Source organism: Ambystoma mexicanum, chromosome 10 (assembly GCF_040938575.1).
Source record: "Ambystoma mexicanum isolate Mex_15411 chromosome 10, UKY_AmexF1_1, whole genome shotgun sequence".
Lineage (NCBI taxonomy): Eukaryota > Metazoa > Chordata > Amphibia > Caudata > Ambystomatidae > Ambystoma > Ambystoma mexicanum.
The window spans coordinates 82,766,778-82,791,147 of NC_090932.1; the positions used below are offsets into that span (position 1 = coordinate 82,766,778).

The following is a 24,370-nucleotide window of genomic DNA, read 5'->3' on the forward strand; positions in this document are numbered from 1 at the left end:
GATCAGAACGAAATGTGTCCAAGGTCACACGGTTGAAGTGCACAAACGTCTTGAAAAAGGTTCAGAAAGAGTTGGACCAAAGAAAAGGGACCAGTTAGATGTTCAAGGCGGCCTGCCCAGTCCAGAAGGTTAAGGGATTATTATTACCTTGTAGCAATCTTTAGAAAGGGAGGCCTGGCGGACACGGTACCTTAAAGTGGTGAGAATACTCCAGCGGGGGTAGTTGTTCCTGGCAGCGGATGCAAGTCGGTGCTTCGTCCGGGGGAAGAGAGGATCACGTCGGGGAGGAAGACGGGAGTCCATTGCACTGCCGGGGAAGAAACCAGCCGCGGAGTTCTCAGGTAAAAGGAGCTTTCCTTTTATTCACGGTCCAGTGGTAAGTGGCTATCCCGTTGCCGGGGTGCTTGGCACGGGCAATTCGACCACAAGACGTCCTGGGATGCGAGGAAAAGAAGGTAAACTGGTTGTGCCCACCAGTCGGGGGAAGAAGCCTCTCCAGCCGGGAGATCTTCTCTGTCGTCGGGAAGTGGTGAGTCGGTTCCGCAGGGCTCCACCGGTGGTGTCGTCGTCGTGGTAGGTCGGCTCAGCTTCTCCCTCGTTGGATTCTCCGGTCCTGTGGCGACTTCTGAAGTTCCAGTCCCCAAAGCCCTGCTTTTATGCAGCACACCCCCATTCACTCAGCCTAGCTGTCAATCAAACATGCTAAGTGGTGAGCCGGCCGGCTCACCACTTGGGCCAATCACACAAGAGTGCGACTTGAGTTACCAAGGTAACTCAGTCCAGGGTGCCTAAACCCCCTCCCACACCCCCTGTGGTACCCAGACAGAGTGGCACCACTTTTGGAGGCTTCTGTGGAGAAGCCCGCCAAAAAGTGGAACAAAGGGCTCGACTTGGGTTGGAGTCACAGAAGAGAATACAAACACCATTTTAGAATCGAGTCCTGGCAGAAAATACCAACCAGTGAATTAATATTAAATAAATAAACCGGCGGTATGTTCGAGGCTATGAGAATTAAATAATTAAGTTGGTAGCCTCGAACAATGGGAAAATCCCATAGGGATATATTCGCGGTCGAATATAAAAAGTAGTATCCACTGCCACCAGACAAAACTCGATCAGGGGGGACGGAGACGTGCCCCCTCAACTAACAGACCCGGGGCAATCGAATTGCCCCAACCAGTACGTCCACAATATGTAGGTTTGTACCGGTTCCTGTTAATAATTTGGGACTAGTAAAGCCAATGGTGACTTTACATGCCCTGGGAGACAGTAGTCAGACCCAGGTATGGAGTCTATGGTGGGTTGTCACTATGACACCCCTGTGTCACTGCATGGAGGGTGCTGTGTAACACACATAGTAAAAACACATGAGACCCTATGGAGTAAAGGACCCCATAGCCCATAAAACACATTAACAGTCAAAGGAACACCATAAATCATGTCCAAGAGTGGGAGAAAGAGTCTCCCACTCTCTTTAGGCTGAATTTCCTAACCTAGTGAGTCCCCCAGCAGCTTTGCTGGATTTCTGGAGTTTGTTTTTTTCTCCTGCCAAGAGTGAGACTTTTTCTCCCACTCTTGGCAGGAGAAAAAAACAAACTCCAGAAATCCAGCAAAGCTGCTGGGGGACTCACTAGGTTAGGAAATTCAGCCTAAAGAGAGAATTCTCACTAACATCCATCCTTTCTACCTAAGGTAGTGTCTGAATTTCATTTAAGCCAGAAAGTGGTACTTCCTGCTTTCTATCCTCATTCTCCTCCTGGTAAGGAAGAGGAGCGACTCCATAGGTTGGATCCTAGGAGAGCTCTGAGCTTTTAAATTTCAAGGATGTCCTGGGTCAGAGTGGACAACCAACTCTCTGTGGGGTATGCTGGACACTGATTGGGCCAGGCTGTTACCAAACCGACCTTGTCCACGTGGATTATCCTCACCTTTACTGAATGTTACAGATTGGCGGCCAAGGACCCTCCTGAGTGTTTGCAGGCTCACTCCACTAGGGGAGTGGCTACTTCCACTGCCCTGCAGCGGGGAGTTCCTATTAGGAATATTTGCGACGCAGCTACATGGGCTTCTATCCACACCTTTGTCGAACATTGCTCCCTGGATATGCTCCATGGTCAAGATATGGCCTTTGGTAAAGTGGTCCTTTATTCTTTCCTTCTGATTGGGTATTCTAAATTCTTCTCCCTCCATTGTCTGGTACTGCTTTGGGAGTCTATCAAAGATGTGGAATACGTTGAAGGACACAATCCATTCGAAGAACAAGTTACTTACCAACTGGTAACGTTCTTTCGATTGGATGTTCCTCCAACGTATTCTCTCTCTGCCTGTCTGTAGGGACCACCAATGGGGTCTCTCTGGGCCACCCTGAGCCAGTAGTCGATGGACCTGTGGGAGGCATGAGGATGTTCCCCCTGGTCTCCATGGCTTGGGATGGAACGTCGCAGAAACCTATGCTGTGGAACCTACCCTGAGAGCACAGACTTGCTGTTTGCTAGTGTTAATGTCTTGTCTCCTGGTGGGGTGAACCCTCACCATGGATGGAAGGCGGTAAATTCAATTAAAACCAGCATTTTCTACACAGTCAGTTACCAGCCTACCATTCACATGCTGAGGAAACTGAAGACCTGGGCCCTACACAGCCAACACCAGAGTGGCAGGAAGGGAGGCAGACATACCGAATTAAGATTTGGTTGCGTCCCCTAAGCCCAAAGTGAGCCACAGTACAATCGGAAGCAACAAGCGGCTCAGTTACAAGACGCAGGTGCAGCGACTCACCAGAAGCCCAACCCAGGAGGAGGAAGGGTAACATTGTATACCGGGAGCCCCAGTGAATGAGTTGGTGGTTGTTAGGGAGATTGATCATTTTTATGCTTCATCCCCTCTCCTAGTGAGTACCCCCAGCACTTTTTGCTGGACTTCTGGGCCTTTTTCTTTCAGTCCTAAATGGGTGGAGCCTTTTCTTTCTTGTGGGGCTCTGTCTTTTGGAACTCTATTCTTTGTATTATGCCTGTACTATGGAGTCGGTCTGCTCCATAGCTCTTAAAGGCAACTGTGTTTTTACTACTGCAGCACACAGCTCCTTATGGGCAGTCTTGCTGGAGACCATTACGGTCGTCTTAAGATTCTTTTTCCTATATCCTTAAGTTAACTACAGTTTTTCCTTGGTATCCCTCCCACAACTCTATAGTCTGAGAGATTGCCACACATCACATTCAGTGAAGTGCCTAAAGGAATAGGCTAGGTCCATAGCATTGGTAGTACACAATAAAGGCACTCAAGTACCAACTTGGGGCCCCCCTTCTTTTTTCACCATTACTAGCATGGTGGTACTTTGGTGGCGTCCCTTCTACCATTGTGGGAGGGGGAGGTGCGTGTGTGTTTTGCCTTTGACAGGAACCCATAGGTATCCCCACCTAGTCTCCAGTGTGTCTGGGCAGGCTAGAAGTGGGGGAGGAGTCTGCCACCTGCCCCCCTACACCACCACCCGTCCTTTGTCTGCCAGAGTGCCTGAATAGATCCCGCTCCCACAGGGGGCTTGGCTGTCCTGATTGGACAGCCACATGCCCCTTTTTGTAAAATGCTGAGGGATTGCAGAGGCGTTTGTGCTGGAACTGTATACAAATTGAGGCTTCTGGAGTGAAAAGCAAGTTGGCCACTGGATGCTGAAGTAACCAAAGAAGACGAACTGAGACGGCTGCAGACTCTTTGCAACACTGTAAAGCAACCACTGCAGTCCTGACCCAGTTTTCTGTGCGACAGAGGGCTCCGAAGAGGACGACTCCTTCCTGTTGGCTGGTGGGAACAACCATTCCCAAGATGAACTTTGAAACGGGCCATTTCCTGAGGTCCCAGGCGTTTCCAGAGCTGCAGAACCCCAGTACCGGGAGACCTGCTGCCCATTTCGAGTGCAACATCGTGAAAAGGCTGAATCAGTCAATCATTTCTGAACCTATAAGGACACTCCAGAGATCAGATCCAACTTGTCCAGGCCCCCTCACCCAAAGTGGGGGACTGCAGGAAGCGAAGAAGATTCACCGGGTGGTCCATGTCCTTTGTTGGTGCTGCAGAAAAGGCGCCTAAACCGCAGAATGAACCAAGAAGTTGCTGAAAGTTGTACCACAGGTTCTCCCTCGAGACTGCTGCTGAGAGATCCCGTCCATTGTCTTGCGTTCAGTCACCAGACCAAGAAATCCAGAGGTCGGGTCCAGAGCTGCAACATGGCAGAGCATTCAGCACGAACATTTTCTTCTAACCCTAAGGTACTGTGGGGGTGGGTGGGAAGGTATTGCTTACCTGATTGCAAGAAGTCGCTCCAGAGCCTTTGAGTGCATGTAGAGGTGTCCAGGGCAAACCGCTCTTACCTCTGACCCAAGCTGCTGCTTTTGTCACATTCTCGAGTCTGATTTAAGGTCTCCTTGGAACTCTTCGTAATTTGCGGATTGTCAAGACTTCAAGCGCTCGCCGAACTGCCTTTAGCTAGGGTTGCGTTTTTGGGCTTAAGACTTATTAGGCAAAGAAACGTCTCTAGAACCTTCAACTAAGCTCATGTTACAGTAACCATGACTTTAAAAAATGTTTGCAGAGTAAATGTATTACCGTATAAACCGCTGAAAACCGCTTGAGTGCGCAATAACCGATAATAATACGATAACATTGTCTTTTCCCCTTTTACCGTTGCTACGAATGTAACTGCTGACCACAAAAGTGATGGGTGGAAGGTTTCGAATGAATCTAAACCACTGGCAATTGCTCTGGGCAACCTTCCACACCACCGTTTTTTAGCCCGTCTGTGCCATTGCAAAAGGGGACCAGTCATGTGCAAATCAGTCAGCAGCTGCCACCACCAAAGGTAGCAGCCCAGCCCGAACTGCTAGGCCAGGTCCCCTCTGCACAGAAAACCAAGCAACCCCAGACATGTTTCGGCCTTGTTGGACCTCCTCAGTGAGGTGCAGCCTGGTTCCCTGTGGCGCAGCGAGCAAGGGACCCACGTCTGGGCATACCCTCTCTCACAAGGAGAAACAAACTGACCACAAAAGTGATGGGTGGAAGGTTTCAAATTAATCTAAACCACTGGCAATTGCTCTGGGCAACCTTCCACACCACCGTTTTTTAGCCGTCTGCGCATGTAACTGCTAACAAACATAAAAGTGAGAGTGCCCTTTGAAGTGTATTTTCAAGTATTCCTAAGTGTTCCAACATAAGCGTCTGAAGTATTTAAAGTGATTCTGGTGTAATTATAATAAATATATACTTTTTATACAATTATAAGTGTAAGTGATTCTTTGTTGTGCCTGTATAGCTAAGATGCAGTGTACTTACCTACAGCTCACATCTTCCTCTTAAGAGAAGCTTGACTGCTCTGCCACTCTACTAAGGTCCTGAGCTAGTGCAGACCGATGCTAAGAGTTAGGGTATCTAAAACCACTGGGATAGTTTACTAAAGTCTTACTGCCAGTTGGACTTTAGGAAAACTCCCCTATCAGTTGTGGCAGGTAATTGAGTGTTGGAGAGTGATAAGAGGGGCATTGAGTAGGTTTTGGATGCAGGAGTGGTTAAAGGGACAGAAGGAGGTAGTAACATCAGTAGGTAGATACAGAGTGTGCCATGAATAGGGGCAGGTGGTGCAGAGGAGTAGGAGGGTGTGGAGGTGGAAGAGGTGGCAATATTGAGGCAAACGTGCTACAGTGGAGGGGAAAGGGCTAACCGGTGGTGGGAGGAGGATTGAGATGTCGGAGAGTGATCCGTTAGTCAGACCAGCAAGGTATCAAGATTGGCCCCAGACATGGACAGAGGGTGTGAGAAGGAACAGCGCGGCAAGAAGGACAGAAGAATAATTCAGGGCAACTGATGGTGGGAGACCGCATGTTTTGAGGAAGATGTGAAAGTAGCACCTGTAGTAAGTGAGGGAATAGGAAACGGGTCATTTCTTGGCTTCATTTCACTGTGACTGAGAAGTTGCACCTGTTGCTGGTCAATGAGACAAATAGATTCACCAGAGGTTCTTGGCAGAACCAGGACTGACAACTGGGTTTTGGAATCCCTGGGAGAAACACAATGCCACTGGGCAGTGGGTTGGTATACCATTCAGTGGGGCGGCTTAGATTTGGTTTTCATTATTGTTCCGATTTGACTCCTTTTCTTAAATTTCTGTTTAAAGCCGTTTATCAGTGTATCTGGAGTTCTGTGTTTTGCACATGCGTTGTGGGCCTCCTGACAGATGGACTGGATAATGTAAGATAACATGAAACGGTGCATTACAATGTTACATCAGTGTCGTAGGCAAAGGGGCCTAGGTAAATATGGTTGGCATACTTAAAAGAAATTGTTAAACATTCTTCCATCCATGCACCTTTTTAAGTGATGCACTTAAAAGGGCAGTACATGTTAATAGAACTTTGCCAAATGTATTTCCAAGAAAAAAGATGTAAATGTTACTTCCGTCGGCAGATGTGATATCGTCTCAAATGTATAGAGAGAAGAACTAACACGAGTGTTCCCTTGGTACTAGAGGCAATGCTAAGTAGAGGATGAAGTAAGTAGGGATGGGTAAAGAACTAGAACCATGTCTTCGTTTTCTTAGGATTTCCAATGGTAAGAAGACTCTTTGGAAAGGAATTTGAGGCTAGGGATCGGGAGGAAGCAAGTTTACCTACTCCGGATGTAGCAAAGTGAGCGACCTAGAGCAAGTCCAAAAAAGTCAGGCCACTGGTTTATTAGCATGAAAGGGTGTCTCTGAGCTCTGGGTCCTGTGGGGGTCATACATGGAATCTAAAAGCAGAATTTTGGCAATATGGTGCCAATGAAAGCCGTAGAGCATGAATAACATGATCCCTACACCAAGCCTGGCTAATCAAGTTGACCATTGCAGTCCATTCTGAATTTGAAGCCTTCAGGTGAAGAGGACAGCAGAAACACTGATGATTTGCAACAGTGGAAAGTACTAATCATGGCAGTAACCACTGAAATCTGAGCAGATCGTGCCAAGGGCAACATTTTGTAAAGCTCTCAAAGCTAGAAGAAACAAACGCCTGATTCACTCATTTCTGGCATTTGTTCTAGTCTTGAAACATGAAAATTGGATGTAGTGCAGTTTTGTTACTGTTTACAAAGGGTTGAGGGTCCTGCTATGGGAAGGCAGTACAGTACCAAGAGACTGCTTTCTATTGTGAGATCTGTACTTAAAGGGCAATTAAATGCCTAAGCATTGTTTGACACGGCAACAAAACTCACCCAGCTCTATTTAATACTTTACTGACTTGTCCTTATTATCCCCTTTATGCTGCTTGCTCTGGGGTCAATACATGGGGTTCCTCACACTGTTTTGACTATTAACCTTTCTGATTGATCCATACCCCCTCCATTCTTTAATATTGCCAAGTTCTATTTTTTCCTGTCTTTGAGGGCCTACTTGTGGTCAACATTTAGCTGCTTTGTTTACTGATTAACTTCCTGAAAATAAGCATCTGTGCTGGTTTGGATTTTGCAGTAGCCATTTAGCATTGATCAGTTTTTATGTCCTTGTTTTATTTTCAGGGACATGAATTACGTTTCTCTCACGCATCAGAAGTGAAGTAAGGCGACGTGGGCTGGGAGTTTCCTTCAGGGACTTGAAAGGTTGCCTCTTCCTGCTGCCACCAGCCCCACTTCATCTCTTACGACCTAAAAGGAGTTGGAAGCACCACAAACGCCTCTGTTGTGAATAGCAGGAAACTCGTCTCTTCTGGTTTGCGTGGAGGAGGCTTTCTGAAGTTGGTCTCTGAAGGGCTCTTGCTCTCAAGGAGGTGGATAGAAGAGTGGTTAACTAAGATCTGGAAAGAGGCTAAAGCAATCTGACACCTTTTGGACATGAAACAAAGGGCTTCTAGCAGCATACGTGCTGAGAACATTGATCCGATTAAATGCTTGTCCACCATAATTCTGTAGAAGCACCTTAGGGGATTTACTATACCATGATTCTACTGCAGCTTTCTTCTGTGCGCCAACATTTTCCCACCCTTTTATTTCCAAGACCATCATATCCGTACTGTTCCCTGAGCTTGCATCTGTGGTTTCCTCACAGGTTTACCATAGGTCGGCCTTTGCAAGTGTCTGGAAAAACGCACCTTCATGACGTGCATGAAAGAGTCAACCGCTCAAGGTTTCATATTATGCTAAGCGAATTGCAGATGGACCTCTTTATAACTGAAGTAGCATTCATTTTCTAGCAGAAATTATTTGATTTATAATACACCAACCAGAGCTTGTTTTGTGAGAATTGAGGCACAGTCATCAGTCACTTTTAACAAGAAATTGTTAGACCAACATGGCAACTGAAGGAATAACCTCATCCATTCAGTCATTTGCCTCTTATGAAGTGCCCATTATTACAGAATGAGTATCTGATTATTTTCATTCATTTTCTCCGAACTATCGTATGGTGCACTTGACTATGATAGTGTTATCCCTAGTGCCAGAAGTATGTTACCACACGGGAAAATGGTTTCAACCTAGTTTTGGAACTTCAATAGGTAATTAAGAAGCCAGAACTATTTTCATGAATTTGAAATATTATTCGAAATTACCTTTAACTTTTAGAATCTAATCTTGGTTTTTTTCAAGATGTGAAGACAAATTCTAACTTTTGGTTGAGGTACAAGGACAATCAGTGTTTGATTAGTCTGGGTTAAGTGAATTGTTTTGCAAGTCAGTGGGCACGTTCTGTTATGTATGTTTGGTTTTCAATTTGTTTGTCATATTTCTTGGGCTGTACACTGATGCACCTGATAACCAGCCATTCCAGAGGAGTGTGCATCAATTTGAAATCTTGGCTATTAAAAACTATCTGTTTATGCAATTTTCCCAAAATGTTGTCTTTTGATCTGTTTTTTCAAAACCAATGTGCTTTGTCATCTTCCCAGGTAGTTGTGGATTTAAACACTGTCTTGTGGTCGTTTTTCATTTTTGTTTGCGTACTTTGACGTCCTTGATAAATACAGGTTAAAAATAATGTGCCTACTACAATTGAGAATAAAAACGAGAATGTCATTTTTACGATTACTCTCCAGCTCTCAGCAAGAAGTAATGCAATCCGTGGCATCCACATGTGTAATCCTGACATGTAATGTACAAAGATTGCCACAACATACTGTGCTAGAACAAACGGAGCCTCTACTCCCTCAACGGTGTACTGCTAGACTCAAACTGCAGTACTCATGGAAAGTGTCACACTATCCTCTGTCTTGCAGTTTAGGCACTGAATGCTATGCCGTCTCTGTATGTTGCACGCTACAAAGTAACATAAAGGGCGATTTTAAGCTTATATAACCTTTTATTCGCTTCAGAAACAGACCATTAGTAGAGGATCTGACAGCGACTTTGAGAACTTGGTATTTTATTTGTTTTAATTTAAACAGCAGTGGACTTATTGTGACCTACAATTAAAACACATTCTTTAATTGAAATTTGCACGGTTTTCAGACAGATTGGCAGATGGTATAAGATAAGGGCTCTGTTACAGAGGTGATGGGAGCAGGGCTCGAACGTCTCAGTTCTTCACATTCAAGAAACTAAAAAAAACAATCAAAGCAAGTGCTCACCTGCCAGGTCGTTGTAATTATGCAAGGCTGTTGCTGAATATTCGTGGCAACGTACCGCCACATGACTGCATTGGGTAATCCACGCACAGTCTTCTGCCCCTCCAGAACAACAAAATAATATAGTTCAATACAATAACCAGGGACATTTTAAAAGAATTACGAGGAAAACAAAGATGGGGTAGTGTTCTCCAGCACTCTCAGCAGCAGTTTCCTTTGGCTGTGTGACAGTGTCCTATTAGGGATTGTTTTATTATTGGGCAGAGTAAAACATATAGACAGAATGGTTTTTAAAAGGTACACATTGGTTTTTAAAAATGTGCTTTGTTGCCAAAATACAGTGGACAACGTAAGAAAGCTTTGCTTTTTGGAAATTGATCTTCGAGGGGATTGGGTCCTCCGACGTATTCCATATCTATGACATGTAATCACCACAGCTGTGCTGCTTCGGCGTCTGCGTCGATGCGCCGTCGTCGAGGACCTCGTCCGACGTCATCCGATGTGATAAGTAGGACGCACGACGCCCGTAGCCTCAGTTCCGTTTTTTCCGCGAACGTGTTGCTTCGTGATTCTCGGTTCACGCCTCGACTCTTTAGAGTTCTGTTCTTCTCGGTTCTTCGAACCTGTTCGTTTTGTGAAAATCCTTCGTGTGAAGATGTCTTCTACTTTGTCTTCGACCCCACGTCCGGGTTTCAAGAAGTGCGGGGAGTGTGGGCCAAGATGTCGGTGACGGACTCGCACGACGCCTGCCTCTGGTGCCTCGGGGAGGCCCACGACACGGATGACTGTATCGACTGCCAGTCGCTCACGTCCAAAGCCTTACGCGAACGTAAGAAGTTGTTGTCGGTAGGTCGGGTGTCCAAGCCCAGGAAGTCGAAGTCTGCGGGGCTTTCGACGGATGATTCGAGGGGTGACTCTCCGCGTCATCGTCGGAAGTCTCGTGGGTCTCCGTCTAGGAGTCGGTCTCGCCACTCCTCAGCCTCTTCGAGGCATTCTCGGAAGCGCCGACACCGGTCGTCTTCCAGGTCCTCTTCGGAGGACTCTGCCCGGCACGTCGCTTACCCCACCAGCCGCGCGACGCCGGAGGAATGGGCTTCCTCCGGGAAGAAAATGCTGGCGATTCTTGAGTTGCAGGGTACTATGCCGTCCGCGCCCCCGAGTTGGGTCGGTCATGAGAGGTCAAGAGACACCGCTCGCAAGAGTGGTCGGCACGAGTCACGGGAGAGGTCCCGTTCGGACAAGGAGACTCGTTCTCGACATACCTGTTCCAGGTCCCGGTCCTCGACGCGTTCGAGACAGCGTGCACCTGTGAGGTCTTCGAGGAAGACATCGACGTCTGAGGCGTCTAGGGCGTCGACAGGCTTTCTCGAGGCTCCGGCTCCGAGGAAGTCGTCAAAGCCGTCGACGCTCAGGTCGTCGAGGGACACACTCGGGGCTCCGGCTTCGAGGGCTGTGTCGACGCCGCCGTTGCTGGAGGCGCTGCATCTGACGTCGATTTCCTCGACGCCGATCCTCTCGGCACCGATGCCGGTCGCGTCGATTCGCTCGACCCCATCGACGCCTTTCGTGTCGGAGGTACCCCGTGGCACGGGAGAACCCCCTAGGAAGGTTCTGGTTAAGAGCAAGCACTCTCGGGTGCCTTCTTTTCGCCACCTGGACTATATTTCAGAGGCGGATGAGGATTCTGATGGCCTGGTTCCTAGTCAGGTTCCAGATGAAATTGTCTCGGGCCATAGTCAGTTTGACGATTTGAGACAGTCACTGCATGATGCCAGTGGACTGGACACCTCTCCGGAGGTGGAGTTTTGTAGGCCTGAGCCTGGCTCTCATGCCGATTCCTCGTACCGGCGCCTTATGGCTAGGGTTTCTGAGTACTTGGGATGGTCTGCTCCCCCAGGGGAGTTTGTGCAGGATGATCTGACGGACATCCTTGATGTTGGTCCCCCAACTGATCCGGTACTGCCGTTCCATATGGCTTTACAGAGAAGGGTGGCGGCGGCTTGGACTGCTCCGGAGAGTCTCCCGGCAGTGGGCAGATCCTTGTCGCGAAAAATACCGTCCAGCCAGTAGCGACCCCTGCTACTTGACCAGGCACCCTACTCGGGAGAGTTTGGTGGTGCAGGCGGCCCCGGCAAAGCAGGCGTCGTACCCTACCATCCCTCCTGATAGGGACGACAAACGTTTTGATGGCTGGGCGAAGAAAGTGTTTTCTTCTGGTGGTATGGCGCTTCAGGCGGCCAACTCCATTTGTGCCTTGTCTCGTTTCTCACACACTCTGTGGAACTGTGTTGCGTTAGCGGCTGAACATATTCCCGAAGGGGACGAACGGGATGGTTTCCTTGCTATGGTCCAGGATGGTAAGGATGCCATGTGTGAGTCCGTTCAGTCAGGTTTGAACTTAGCTGAATGCGTCAGTAGGTCCATGGCGGCGAGCACCGTGATACGCAGGTTTGCGTGGTTGCGGAAGTCGGGGTTTGCTCCTGATGTGCAGTCTCGGCTCCTCAACATGCCCTTTGACGGTGAACACCTTTTTGGCAGCAAGGCTGACGAGAGCCTTGAGAGGTTGCAGACCTCGAAAGCTGCAGCGAAGTCGTTGGGCGCTGCAGTTCGCCAACCTCCGCCTTTTCGTCCTAGGGGACAGCAGTGGAGGGGTGGTTCCTTTCGCTATTACTCGTCCTTCAGTAAAGCGAGAGGAGCTGGCAGTCAGAGGCCACCGCAGGGGTACCAGAGGTGGACGACAGGGTACCCCTGGTGCCAAGGCCGCTCGGGCAGTTGCCTCTTTGCCCTCAGGTAACGCCGCAGCCGCTCCCACTCAGTCATGAGGCCATGTCCCATGATTCGCCGGTTGGGGGAAGGCTGGCGCAGCATCTTGTAGAGTGGCAAGCCATTACTTCAGATGTGTGGGTTCTGGAGATCATAACCCACGGCTACTGTCTTCCCTTTCGGCACAGGCCTCGCGAAATTCCACCGGGGAACCTCTCTTTGCAGAGTCCGGATCCGCTCCTTGCGCAGGAAATTCAAGCCCTGCTGGAGAAAGGCGCCATAGAACTGGTGCCTGTAGCGGAGAGGAACATGGGATGGTATTCCCCTTATTTTTTGATTTCGAAGAAAGACGGGGGATTGAGACCCATCATGGACTTGCGCGGTTTGAACAAACTCCTCAGGAAGGACAAGTTCAAGATGGTTACTCTCAAGTCCTCCAGGCCCTTCAGCTTCAGGACTGGTTGGTGTCACTCGACCTCAAGGATGCTTACTTCCATGTGCCGATCCATCCCAGGCACAAGAAGTACCTGAGGTTCGCGGTTGGCGACTCGCACTTTCAGTTTCGGGTCCTGCCGTTCGGATTGACCTCCGCCCGAGGGTTTTCACCAAGCTCATGGTGGTGGTGGCAGCGCATCTCAGGCAAGGGGGGGATTCACGTCTACCCCTACCTGGACGACTGGTTGATCAGGGGGAGCTCTCCCGAGCAAGTCCTGGATCATCTGTCCGTCACCTGCCACTCCCTTCACAGGCTGGGCTTCTCCCTCAATTTAAAGAAGTCCCATTTGACGCCAACACAGCGGCTCCAGTACATCGGAGCAGTGCTCGACACTTCCCTGGGGCAGTGTTTTCCTCCCCAGGTGAGGGCTCTTCACATTCAGCAGATGGTGCACAAGTTTCAGCATGCCCAGACGCTCCCAGCGTTCCAGTTCTTGAGGCTGCTCGGCCTCATGGCATCCTGCATTCTTCTGGTGCCAGAGGCTCGCCTGCGGATGAGATCTTTGCAGTGGGCGCTCAAGACGCAATGGTCGCAGTCCTCCGGCAGGATGTCGGACCCGGTTCAGGTGCCGCCCTCGGTCGCCCGGGACCTTCTGTGGTGGGCCGTCGAAGGCAACTTGATGAAGGGGGCTCCTTTTTGGCTTCCCTGGCCGGAGGTGACGATCGTGACGGATGCATCCCTCACTGGTTGGGGAGCTCATGCCAACGGGCTGACAGTCAGCGGTCGTTGGTCTCCGTCGGAGTCCAGACTCCATATCAATCTGTTGGAGCTGAGGGCCGTCAGGCGAGCCCTGAAGGCTTTTCTGCCGACTGTGCGAGGAAAGAGTGTCCTGATCCTGACGGACAACACAGTGGCCATGCACTACCTCAACAAAAAGGGGGGGGGGCAGGGTCACTTCCTCTGTGCAGGGAGGCGATGCAGCTCGAGTTCTGGGCCATCCAGCAGGAAGTTTCGATCTCGGCAGTTCATCTGGCCGGAGACGAAAACGTGACGGCGGACGCTCTGAGCAGGCAGAGCACGATCTCTCACGAGTGGGAGTTGGCTCAGGAGATTCTCCTGGAGATCTTCGCCCTTTGGGGGACCCCTCAAGTGGATCTCTTCGCCTCCAGTGTCAACCGGAAGTGCGGAAGGTTTTGCTCGCGGGAATTTCCTCCAAAAGGAGCCTTGGGAGACGCGTTCGTGGTGGAGTGGTCGTTCCCGCTGCTGTACGCGTTTCCTCCAGTCCCTGTCATCCCGCAAGTGCTGCAGAGGTTACGGAAGTTCGGTTCCCGGATGATCCTCATTGCTCCGGCGTGGGCTCGGAGGACGTGGTACCCGGACCTTCTCGACTTGTCCATCTGCCCTCCGCGTCGTCTTCCCTACCGAGACGATCTGCTCTCACGGGAGGGGGGTCAGGTTCTCCATCCAGAGGTCAGATCCCTCAACCTTCACGCTTGGCTTCTGAAAGGTTGAGGTATATGGATTGGGACCTCCCTGAAGACGTGATGGAGGTGTTGCTTTCGGCCCGAAGGCCAGCAACAAAGTCTCTGTACCGTTGGCGTAAGTTCTGCGACTGGTGCCGAGTTCAGAATGTGGATCCTTTTGCATGTGACATCCCCATGGTTCTGTCCTTGTTACTTTCTTTGGCCCACAGGGGCTTGCAAGTGGCTACCATTAAAGGTTACCTGGCGGCGCTGTCCATCTTTAAGCGCTCGTCTGAAGAGTGTTCTTACTTTAAAATCCCTTTAATTTCACAGTTTCTGAAAGGGCTCACTAATGTGTTCCCTCCGTCACCTTTCCTGGTGCCCGGTTGGGATTTAAACCTTGTTCTTAAGTTTCTTATGGGTGCTCCGTTTGAGCCTTTACATTCTTGCCCTTTGAGGCTGTTAACTCTGAAAACTGTGTTTTTAGTTGCGGTTACTTCCGCTCGCAGAGTGAGTGAGTTACAGGCACTTTCAGTTAAGCCACCCTTCACTGCATTTCACAAGGACAGGGTTGTCCTTAGAGTTCGTCCTTCTTTTCTTCCTAAGGTGTTTTCGCTATTTAATTTGAGCCAGAAGGTTGTTCTTCCGGCCTTCTATCCTCCTCCACATCCTGGTAAGGAAGAGGAGAGGCTCCATAGGCTTGATCCTAGGAGAGCGTTGAGTTTTTATATTTCGCGCATGTCCCGGGTCAGAGTGGACGATCAACTTTTCATTGGTTACGCTGGAAAGCGTTTGGGACAAGCTGTGACGAAACAGACTTTGTCTCGTTGGATTATTTTAGCTATCTCCGAGTGTTACCGCTTGGCGGGTAAGGACCCTCCGGCTGGCTTGCGGGCCCATTCTACCAGGGGAGTGGCTGCGTCAAACTGCCCTGCACAGGGGTGTTCCTATTCGTTACATCTGTGATGCAGCCACCTGGGCTTCAGTACATACTTTTGTACGTCACTACTCCCTCGATTCCATCCGAGGGCAGGATCTGGCCTTTGGCAAGGCAGTCCTTTATTCCGCAATTTGATTGGGCATGCTAAATTTGTGTTCTAAATTCTTTTCCCTCCTCCTTGCTTGGTACTGCTTTGGGAGTATGTCATAGATATGGAATACGTCGGAGGACCCAATCCCCTCGAAGAACAAGTTATTCTTACCTGGTAACGTACTTTCGATGGGATTGTCCGACGATGTATTCCATATCGCTCCCTCCCTACCTTCCCAACTGCAGAATTTCTTTTGCGATTGCAGCTTGCGTTCCGCAAGGCCTTGTGTGTCTGACTGGCAGAAAACTGGTGTCTCACGTTCTGGGGGAAAAAACTACAACTGAGGCTACGGGCGTCGTGCGTCCTACTTATCACATCGGGTGAGGTCGGCCGTCGGAGGTCGTCCTCGGGGATGGCGCACCGACGTCCTCGCCGTAGGACGCAGACGCCGAAGTTTTTCCGAAGCAGCACAGCTGTGGACATTACCTGTCATAGATATGGAATGCGTCGTCGGACCATCCCATCGAAAGAACGTTACCAGGTAAGAAAGTAACTTGTTCTTCTGCCTGAACACTAAACCACCAACATTACCAATTAAAAGCCTTCTCTTTCGATGGAACAAGCTACACAAGGTTTCTATAAAGGCAATGCAGTGGTGGTGCCTTATCTTGGGAAGCCTATTTTTTTCTTGCAACTGAATAACTGGCTGGCTCCCATCCGAAAGTGCAACAGGATTTTCAACAAACATCTTTTCTCCAGCATGGGGTCTGGCATGGATTCACATGCTCATGAATATTCCCCGTCGTCAGGCTGGGAATCCTTGGTAAAGAAAAAATCAGTATCAGTTTCATTTCTGATCTGTCTTTCTTAGTAGTAACCAATCACTGATCTCTGGGTCATACTGCCCCCAGCCAATGACTGCCCTCTCCCTAAGCCCTGCCTCTGGCAGCCATCCTCAGTTTTTTACTGCACGCTCAAGTGTTGGGAGTCCTTGTGTTTAGCTCTCGAGTTTTTTACTGCGTTTTCACATTTTTTCAGGAGATTTTCTCATTTTTTCGGTTTAATCGAGCCTCAAGCTCCACCGTTTCTACTTCCGATAACGGGGACCCGTTTCGGAATTCTTCTACGCCCCTCAAGGGTGAAGTTTTCGTCGAGTTTATACTTCTTGGAGAATTCCGGAAGATCTGCGGCCTACCTCAACGGACATGGCCCGGGACAAGGGAAGCTCGACGCCCGGATCCAAGCTGTTCAGGTGCTGCCCTGGATGCGGATTACAGAACGTTTTCAAGGAAGACGAGCATTCGCGATGTCTCTACTGCCTCCATGAGGACAAGACTTATGTGGAGAAAGACTGTGCGTTCTGCAAGAACCTTTCGGAACGGACCAAACAAGATCGTCGTTCCAGCCTCGCTGCCTGGCTGGAGAAGGGCACAGGCGTAGAAGAAGTCTGAGCGGGCTTCTAAGTCCTGTGAGGGTGCCCCGGCGACGGGGGCCCAACAGAAGGCCAAGCACTGCGAGTCCACGGGCACCGGGAGCGCCGAAAGGTCGGGCTCTTCGGTTGCCAAGCAGGGCGCTACTTCCCCGGCACGTTCGACCACAAGCCAGCGCTGTGGTTCGGGGAAGAGGAAGTCCGAGAACCCGGGTAGGCCGCTGGAGTGGCCCGGTCGTTCTCGAAGGGTGAGCGAGGCGCTGACCCTCCCCCCAAGGCGAAGGCCCAGGACGCACCTAAGTTGGTGAGGGCTTTGATCCACCCGGCAAAGGCCTCTACCGAAGTGGTTGCTGCGACCCTGGCGAAGCCGGCTGAGACTACGCCTGTGGAAACGCCCGCCGGGCCCAGAGTATCCCTGCCACCGCGGAGGTATTCCTCTTTCCTCTTTTAAGACCCCCGTGAAGCCCCTGGCTGAAAAAGAGGGGGGGGCGGCAGTGGACATTACAGACTCAGAATCAGCCTCTGAGGAGGAACTGGTGGAAACCGAGAAGGGCCTCAACGAGAGCTTCATAGGCCTCAACGAGAGGTTCGAGAAGGTTCGATCCCAGGGGGCGGTCCCTGCTGACGTGATCGAAGATAGCGATGACGAACAGGGCCCAGTGGAACGGCCATCCCATCAGTCACAGCCATTGCCCGAGCCCCAGGATAGCTCGGCGGCCATTTTGTTGGCAATCCAATCCTTATGCACCGAGATGAGGACGAGATTACCACGGACCCCGACGGAGGATCCAGAACCAGGCCTGTCGGGTAGCCCTCCGAACAAGCGGAGGAGACACAGCAGACATCCCGTCGTCACCCTGTCCCCCCCACGCGGGCATCTCCAGCCGACAAAATTGGCTCTCTCCACGCCATGATAACCAGGGCATCCAAGCTCTTCCAGCTCTGCCCTGAAGAACAGAAAAAGGAGGGGTTTCTGTACCAACGACGAAAGGCCAAGAGGAAGACAGTCCTCGCGGTGCCTTTACTCGACGACAGCTGGGAGGAGGGGCTTGCTGTCCTCAAGAACCCTTCCACGACACCAGCCAAGAGGGACAGGTACGAGAAGAAGTACCGAGTCCCCGGTGCCGCCCCCTTGTGCCTCGGGGCCCAGCCCACGCCGGACTCTCGTCTCGTCGGCAGCGGCTAAGAAGGCAGCGGGTGCAGCGGCTTCAACTGCCACCTCCCCGCCGGACAGCAAGGGCAAGAAGTTGGACTCTATGGGACGACGAGTCATGTCGGCGGCGACGATTAAGGCGGCCAATGCCTTAGCGATCGTGGCCCGCTACGACAGGGAGCTCTGGTTCAAGATAGCTCTCCTCCTGCTAGACTTCCTGCCTGATGAAAAAAAGGGCAGAGGCCCTAGAAATTCTGCAGGAAGGCGAGGTGGTGTCGGATCACGCCATAACGGTGGCAACGGACATTGCCGATACCGGATTTCGCCAACTGGGCAACGGAGTTTGCCTCCGACGACGAGGATGGCTCAAGGCGACAGACTTTCGCCAAGATGTCCAGACCAGGGTGTTGGACATGCCGTTCGACAGCAACCTTTTTGGTAAGGCGGTGGATGAGTCCCTACAGGCCATCAAGACCGACTCGGAGACGGCCCGGGCCCTGGGGGTGCTTCAACAGCGGCAGCCCTTTCGGAGATCCGGAGGCAGACAGGTGCCTCCAAAGGATCCAGCGGTGGCTCCTCCACTTACCGCCAGGCGGCCCACTCCTCTTCTCAGGAGGCCTACAGAGGTCGCGGCAAGCAAGGGGGTTGCCGGCAGCAAGGCCGCCTCCTAGCAAGACTGACCTGGCCTGGTTGTCGGGCCCCCACCAAAGCACCCCGGTGGGAGGCCGGCTGACTAAGTTCGTCAGCGTGTGGGAGTCCATCTCCACCGACAGTTGGGTGTTGGACACCCTGGCCAACGGGCTCTCGCTGGAATTCCAAAAGAAGTGCCCTTGCATTCCTCCCATGGCCAGGAAGGAGAATCGTGTCCCTCAACTACTGTCGGAGGTAAAGGCGATGCTCAAGAAAGGTGCCATCGAGCTCGTCCCCAGAGGGCTCCGGAGTGTAGTCAAGGTACTTCCTCGTCAAGAAGAAGACAGGCGATTGGCGCCCCATCCTGGACCTGCGTCGCTTAAACAAGTACATCAAAGCGCAGAAATTTAGGATGGTCACCCTCAAGCACGTGCTGGGACAGCTGGAGGAAGGCGACTTCCTATAATCTTTGGACCTGGAGGATGCTTACTTCCACATCCCTATTCTAAAAAGGCACAGGAAGTTCCTCAGGCTCGTGGTTCAGGGACGCCACTACCAATTCAGGGCCCTGCCGTTCGGATTAAAATCGGCATCCAGGGTTTTCACCTAGTGCCTGGCACCAGTGGTGGTGCGGCTGCTTCTGCAGAGGATCCACGTTTACCCCTACCTGGACGATTGGCTAATACGGGCAAGGACAAGGGAACTCGCCGTCGAACATACGGCGAGGACCGTCCGGTTGCTCACAGAGCTGGGGTGCGCCATCAACTACCCCAAATCCCACCTGATTCCATCGCAGATAGCACTGTTTCTGGGAGTGAAGCTCGATACAGTGGGGACATTGGCTTCCCCTTCAGAGGAGAGGACCAAGACCATCCTGGGCACGGTGCGGCGCCTGCTAGCCACGGATGTCCTCATGCATCTACCTTGTACCCCTTGGCAGACTTCGGATGCGTCCGCTACAGGAGTTTCTCGACACCCGCTGGCTCCTAGCGGGGGGCTGTTTCGAGGACAGGATTCCTCTCCACCTGGCAGGAATAAAAAACACCATCGCGGACTCAATCAGCAGGGAGCTGCGCTCGTGCCATGAGTGGGAACTGCGCCAGGACCAAGTGGATCGACTCTTCCAACGATGGGGCAAACCCCAGATCGACCTGTTCGCGACGGAGACGAACTCCAAGTGCCAGAGGTTCGCCAGCAGGTTCCCACAGCCGAGGAGCATGGGCGATGCTTTCTCGTTCTCTTGGGATGGCCTGTTTCTATACGCCTTCCCTCCGTTGCCGTTGCTGCTCCGCCTCATCAACCAGCTTAAGAAGTCCAGGTGCAGGATGATCCTCGTCGCACAACGCGGATCTTCTCTCCAGAGAAGGAGGCGCCATTCTCCATCACGACCCACAGTCGCTGAACTTGCAGGCCTGGCTCCTGCAGGGTTACCAGACAATTGGTCGAAAAAAATTGGTCGACTGGACAAATGGTCGAACCAATTTGGTCGAAAACCAAATGGTCGAATTTTTTTAAAAATTTATTTTCACCCCTTTTTTGGGGGGGGTCCCCAAACCCCCTTTTTTTTCTAAAAAACCCTTTTTTTTAAAAAACGAAAACATGAACAATAAATATATAATTAAAAAAAAATTCAACCTTTTGGTCTTCGACCAAATGTCTTTCGACCAGTTTTCAGTCGACCAAATGTCTGGACACCATCCTGCAGCACTAGAGTTTGGAGGGTACGACATCCCAGCCGACTGCAGAGAGGTTCTTGCAAAGGCCAGGGCGTCCTCGACTCTCGTGTTACGGTCATAAGTGGAAGAGGTTCTCTGTCTGGTGCCGTGCACAGAAGATTAACCCTCTGCGGATTACGGCCCCTCAAGTGCTGCCGTACCTACTGTCGCTGGCCAAAGCTGTACTGGCTCACGCCTCCATAAAAATACATCTGGCTGCCATCTCCTGATACACCAGCACTACGGGACGGGCGTCCTTGTGGTCTCATCGCCTGGGAAAGGAATTCATGAAGGGACTATTCCGATCATTCTCGCCGGTGAAGGCCCCTGCCCCGGTGTGGGAGCTTAATGTGGTGCTGACCAGGCTCATGGGAGCCCCATTCGAGTCTATGCATTCGGCGCCTTTGAAGTTCCTGTCATGGAAGACCGCGTTCCTCGTGGCCATCACCTCTGCACAACGAGTGGGAGAGATTCAGGCCCCATCTTGCAAGCCTCCATACTTGACTTTTCATGACACGAGACTAGTGCTGAGGAGGCACCCCTCCTTCATGCCCAAGGTGCCGTCGGACTTCCACCTCAACAAGCCCTTGGTGTTGCCAGTTTTCTTCCCGTCGCCGGCCTTTGAGGACTTTGCACTCGCTGGATGTAGCTAGAACACTGAAGTTCTACGTGGACCGCACGAAGAGTTTTCGGAAGACGTCACAACTGTTCGTGAACTTTGGGTCTGTGAATCAAGGGAAGGCTCTCTCGAAGACTTCCATTTCCAGATGTCTCTCCGGCTGCATCATGCATTGTCACCGGTTGGCAAACCGACCGCTACCCGGCCGTCCGAGAGCCCATTCGACCAGAGCGATCGCTGCTACCACGGCGTTCCTGTCTGGTGTGCCCCTGCTGGACATCTGCAGGGCTGCTACGTGGAGGTCGATGCACACCTTCACAAGATTCTACTGCATCGATCAGGACTCCAGGGAGGAGTCCAGGGTCGGCCAAGCAGTGCTGCGCAACCTGTTCGCTTAAGGTGAGCCTGGTGAGGAGGTAAGAGTTGCTTAATGTTGAGTTGTTGTATTGCTTAATGTTTAGCCTGTTGCCACCTCCCGTGGTTGTGCATGTGTATACTGCTATGTATTCTTTTATTCATGAGCATGTGAATCCATGCCAGACCCCATGCTGGAGAAGGAACAAGTTACTTACCTGTACCTGTTGTTCTCCAGCATAGGTCTGGCATGGATTCACATGTGAACCCTCCCACCTACCCCTCTGCAGCTCTTCACTTGGTCATACTGCCACTTGGCGTGCTACCAAATCTGAGAATGGCTGCCAGAGGCGGGGCTTAGGGAGAAGGCAGTCATTGGCTGGGGGCAGTATGACCCAGAGATCAGTGATTGGTTACTACTAAGAAAGACAGATCAGAAACAAAACTGATACTGGTTTATTCTTTACCGAGGATTCCCAGCTTGACGACGGGGAATATTCATGAGCATGTGAATCCATGCCAGACCCATGCTGGAGAACAACAGTTACAGGTAAGTAACTTGTTCCTTCCTCCACATTAACCATAATTCAGTGTCGTACCTGGTGCAGGAGATTAATTACTTGGAGGCTATCTTGGGTGCATGGAATGTAAATGGATTTTCTTGGCTGGAGAGGCTATTTCTATCGTTCAAAACGGCTTGCTCCTCCATTCAAATCTTCATTTGATGGCCAAACTGATCTTTTTGTTTCAATGTTGAATGGACTACTGCATCTTCATAGTGGCTCTGTCATATCTGCAACAAAATCCCTGAGGGAATATCTCGAGGACCACTGGCCTGACAAATAAGGGACCTGCTACTAGAAGCTGCCACAGACCCCGATGGCTAATACTTTCATTGACATCTGCCTTTGCCCATAATAGTTTCCATAAATGAAACACCAGCACAGGATAATTATTAAAAGGCACAGCTTTCAGTTTATTTTAATGCGCTTCAAGCTGAGTAGCCAACAGCTGCTTGACTTCGTTCTGCATCTGAAGTTCTTCTCAAAACGAACAGCCTTTATACATTTGTACACAACTTTGCGACAGGTCATTAGCTCACAGGTCAATTGTGGACACAGGCCAGTGTCTTGGCTTTCGTTGGTGCAACAGCTAACTGGCTATTTCTAATCCTGAAGCTTGTTCCAAGAATATATATGCAGAGTAAAAAACGCAAAAGGGCTTTCCTTTTCTTGCAATGTAAGCAATCTCCGAAGTGTGTGTACAGCGGTTAATTAGAGAACTGTGTTCATTCATATTACAAATTCCCACAGTCAGACCTCTGAACATGGTTCTATAATTACAAGCAAGTAATTCACTCTGTCTATGGCCATCATCTCTCAAATGCCATTCTCTTGCATAATAAAAGCAGTTGTGGTAGATTTTGGAGCTAGCTGTGATTTCTGACAGGGTGGCATTGGGGACACTTATTACTATATCAAACAAGGATAGCGCTACATAACATTCCAGTGATAACCTTACCTACCCATCACATACAAATGGACTCCTAGCAGTACTGCATATACAAACCCCTTGGTACAACGCTTTTGATTTATTTTTTCTTCTCTGATATGAGTTTAAAGATGCATGAGCCATCTTTGGGAGGAGATGACCATACACCTGGTTTGTCATAGCTCGTGTATGCAGCACAGCGAAACAGCAAATAAAAATTCCATCAGGACATGTTTCATGGAGCATAATTGCTCCTTGGAGTGTCTCTTTTACTACCACACCCCTTCAAGTAGTCCATTAAATATGGTGGACTTGCCCACCCGGTAGCTGTCCCTTACAGAAAGGGAGTCCTCTTCATAGTTTGTAGTCCAGTTGCCTTTTGGTTTACAATTTCCAAGGTCTCAAGTTATATCGTAGTTCCTCTGTTGGTCCAGCAATATCTTTGGGATGAATTGCAATGATGCAAGTGTTCAATCTTTCACCAGAAAGGGTGCTTTTCAGCACTGGACACGGCAGACAATGGTGTGGCTAACAAAGAAGATGGTGCTTGCTTTAGGCTTGAAGCGTAGGCCAAAAAATAGCAGTCATAATATTTTTGCAGCTGTCCGAGCGGTGAGCAATACCTGCAAAGACTCTTTTCACCTGGGCTGCAGTCCTGATACTCGATGGGTACCCATTCTTCTGCCTGTATGCCGTGCCCTGGCCCCTCCAATGGTTTTGGCAATCTGTCAGTGATCTGTTTGCGGAGAATGGGCAAGTGTTTTAGCTTACTCTTTACAGTAGTCCATTAACAGCAGATATGACACATGTCTTTGGAATTTGGCACACCCCAAACATTTGCTGGGTGTTAGGGAGAATTCTCTGTTTAGGCTGAATTTCTCCAGCATGGGGTCTGGCATGGATTCACATGCTCATGAATATTCCCCGTCGTCAGGCTGGGAATCCTCGGTAAAGAAAAAACCAGTATCAGTTTCGTTTCTGATCTGTCTTTCGTAGTAATAACCAATCACTGGTCTCTGCGTCATACTGACCACAGCCAATGACTGCCCTCTACCTAAGCACCGCCTCTGGCAGCCATCTTCAGATTTTTACCGCACGTTCATGTGTTGGGATCCTCGTGCTGTTGTTCTCGAGCGTTAGTGCTATATTTTCACATTTTTTCTCAAAAACTTCGTTTTTTTCGGTCAAAAGAGCCTCAAGCTCCACCGACTCTCCATCCGATCAACGGGGACCCGTGTCGGATTCTCCTGCGCCCCTCAAGGGTGAAGATTTCGTCGAGCTACGCTTTTGGAGGACTCCAGAAGTTTCTCAGGCCCGGACATGGCCCAGGAGAAGGGAAGCTCGATGCCTGGAAAGCTGTTCAGGATCTGTCCTGGATGCCAGCTGCAGAACGTCTTTAAGGAGGACGAACACTCCCTTTGTCTCTACTGCTTACATGAGGACAAGACGCACGTGGAGAAAGACTGCGTTTTGCGGCAATATGTCGGAGCGGACCATGAAGGACCGCCATCAACGTCTCGCCAACTGGCTGGAAGGGAAGAGCCCGTCAGGCGAGAAGAAGAGGAAGAAATCCGAGTGGTCTTCTAAGACCTTTGAGGACACCCCGGCGACGGGGGTCCAACACAAGGCCAAGCACCGCGAGTCCGCTGGCACCGGGAGCGCCGAACGGTCGGGCTCTACGGGCGCCAGGCAGGGCGCACCCTCCCCGGCACCT

The 24,370-nt window shown here is 50.5% G+C and overlaps 1 protein-coding gene across 1 annotated transcript in view; it reads left to right on the forward strand.

The window, feature by feature from the left end:
* LOC138491177 (prohibitin-2-like) overlaps positions 1–8,844 on the forward strand; it is a 424,112-nt gene extending 415,268 nt beyond the window's left edge. Inside the window, exon 10 of the mRNA XM_069617553.1 lies at positions 7,534–8,844. Coding sequence (XP_069473654.1) covers positions 7,534–7,570 — 37 coding nt within the window. The 3' untranslated portion in view covers positions 7,571–8,844. The remainder of the gene's footprint in view (positions 1–7,533) is intronic.
* The last annotated feature ends 15,526 nt before the right edge of the window (positions 8,845–24,370 follow it).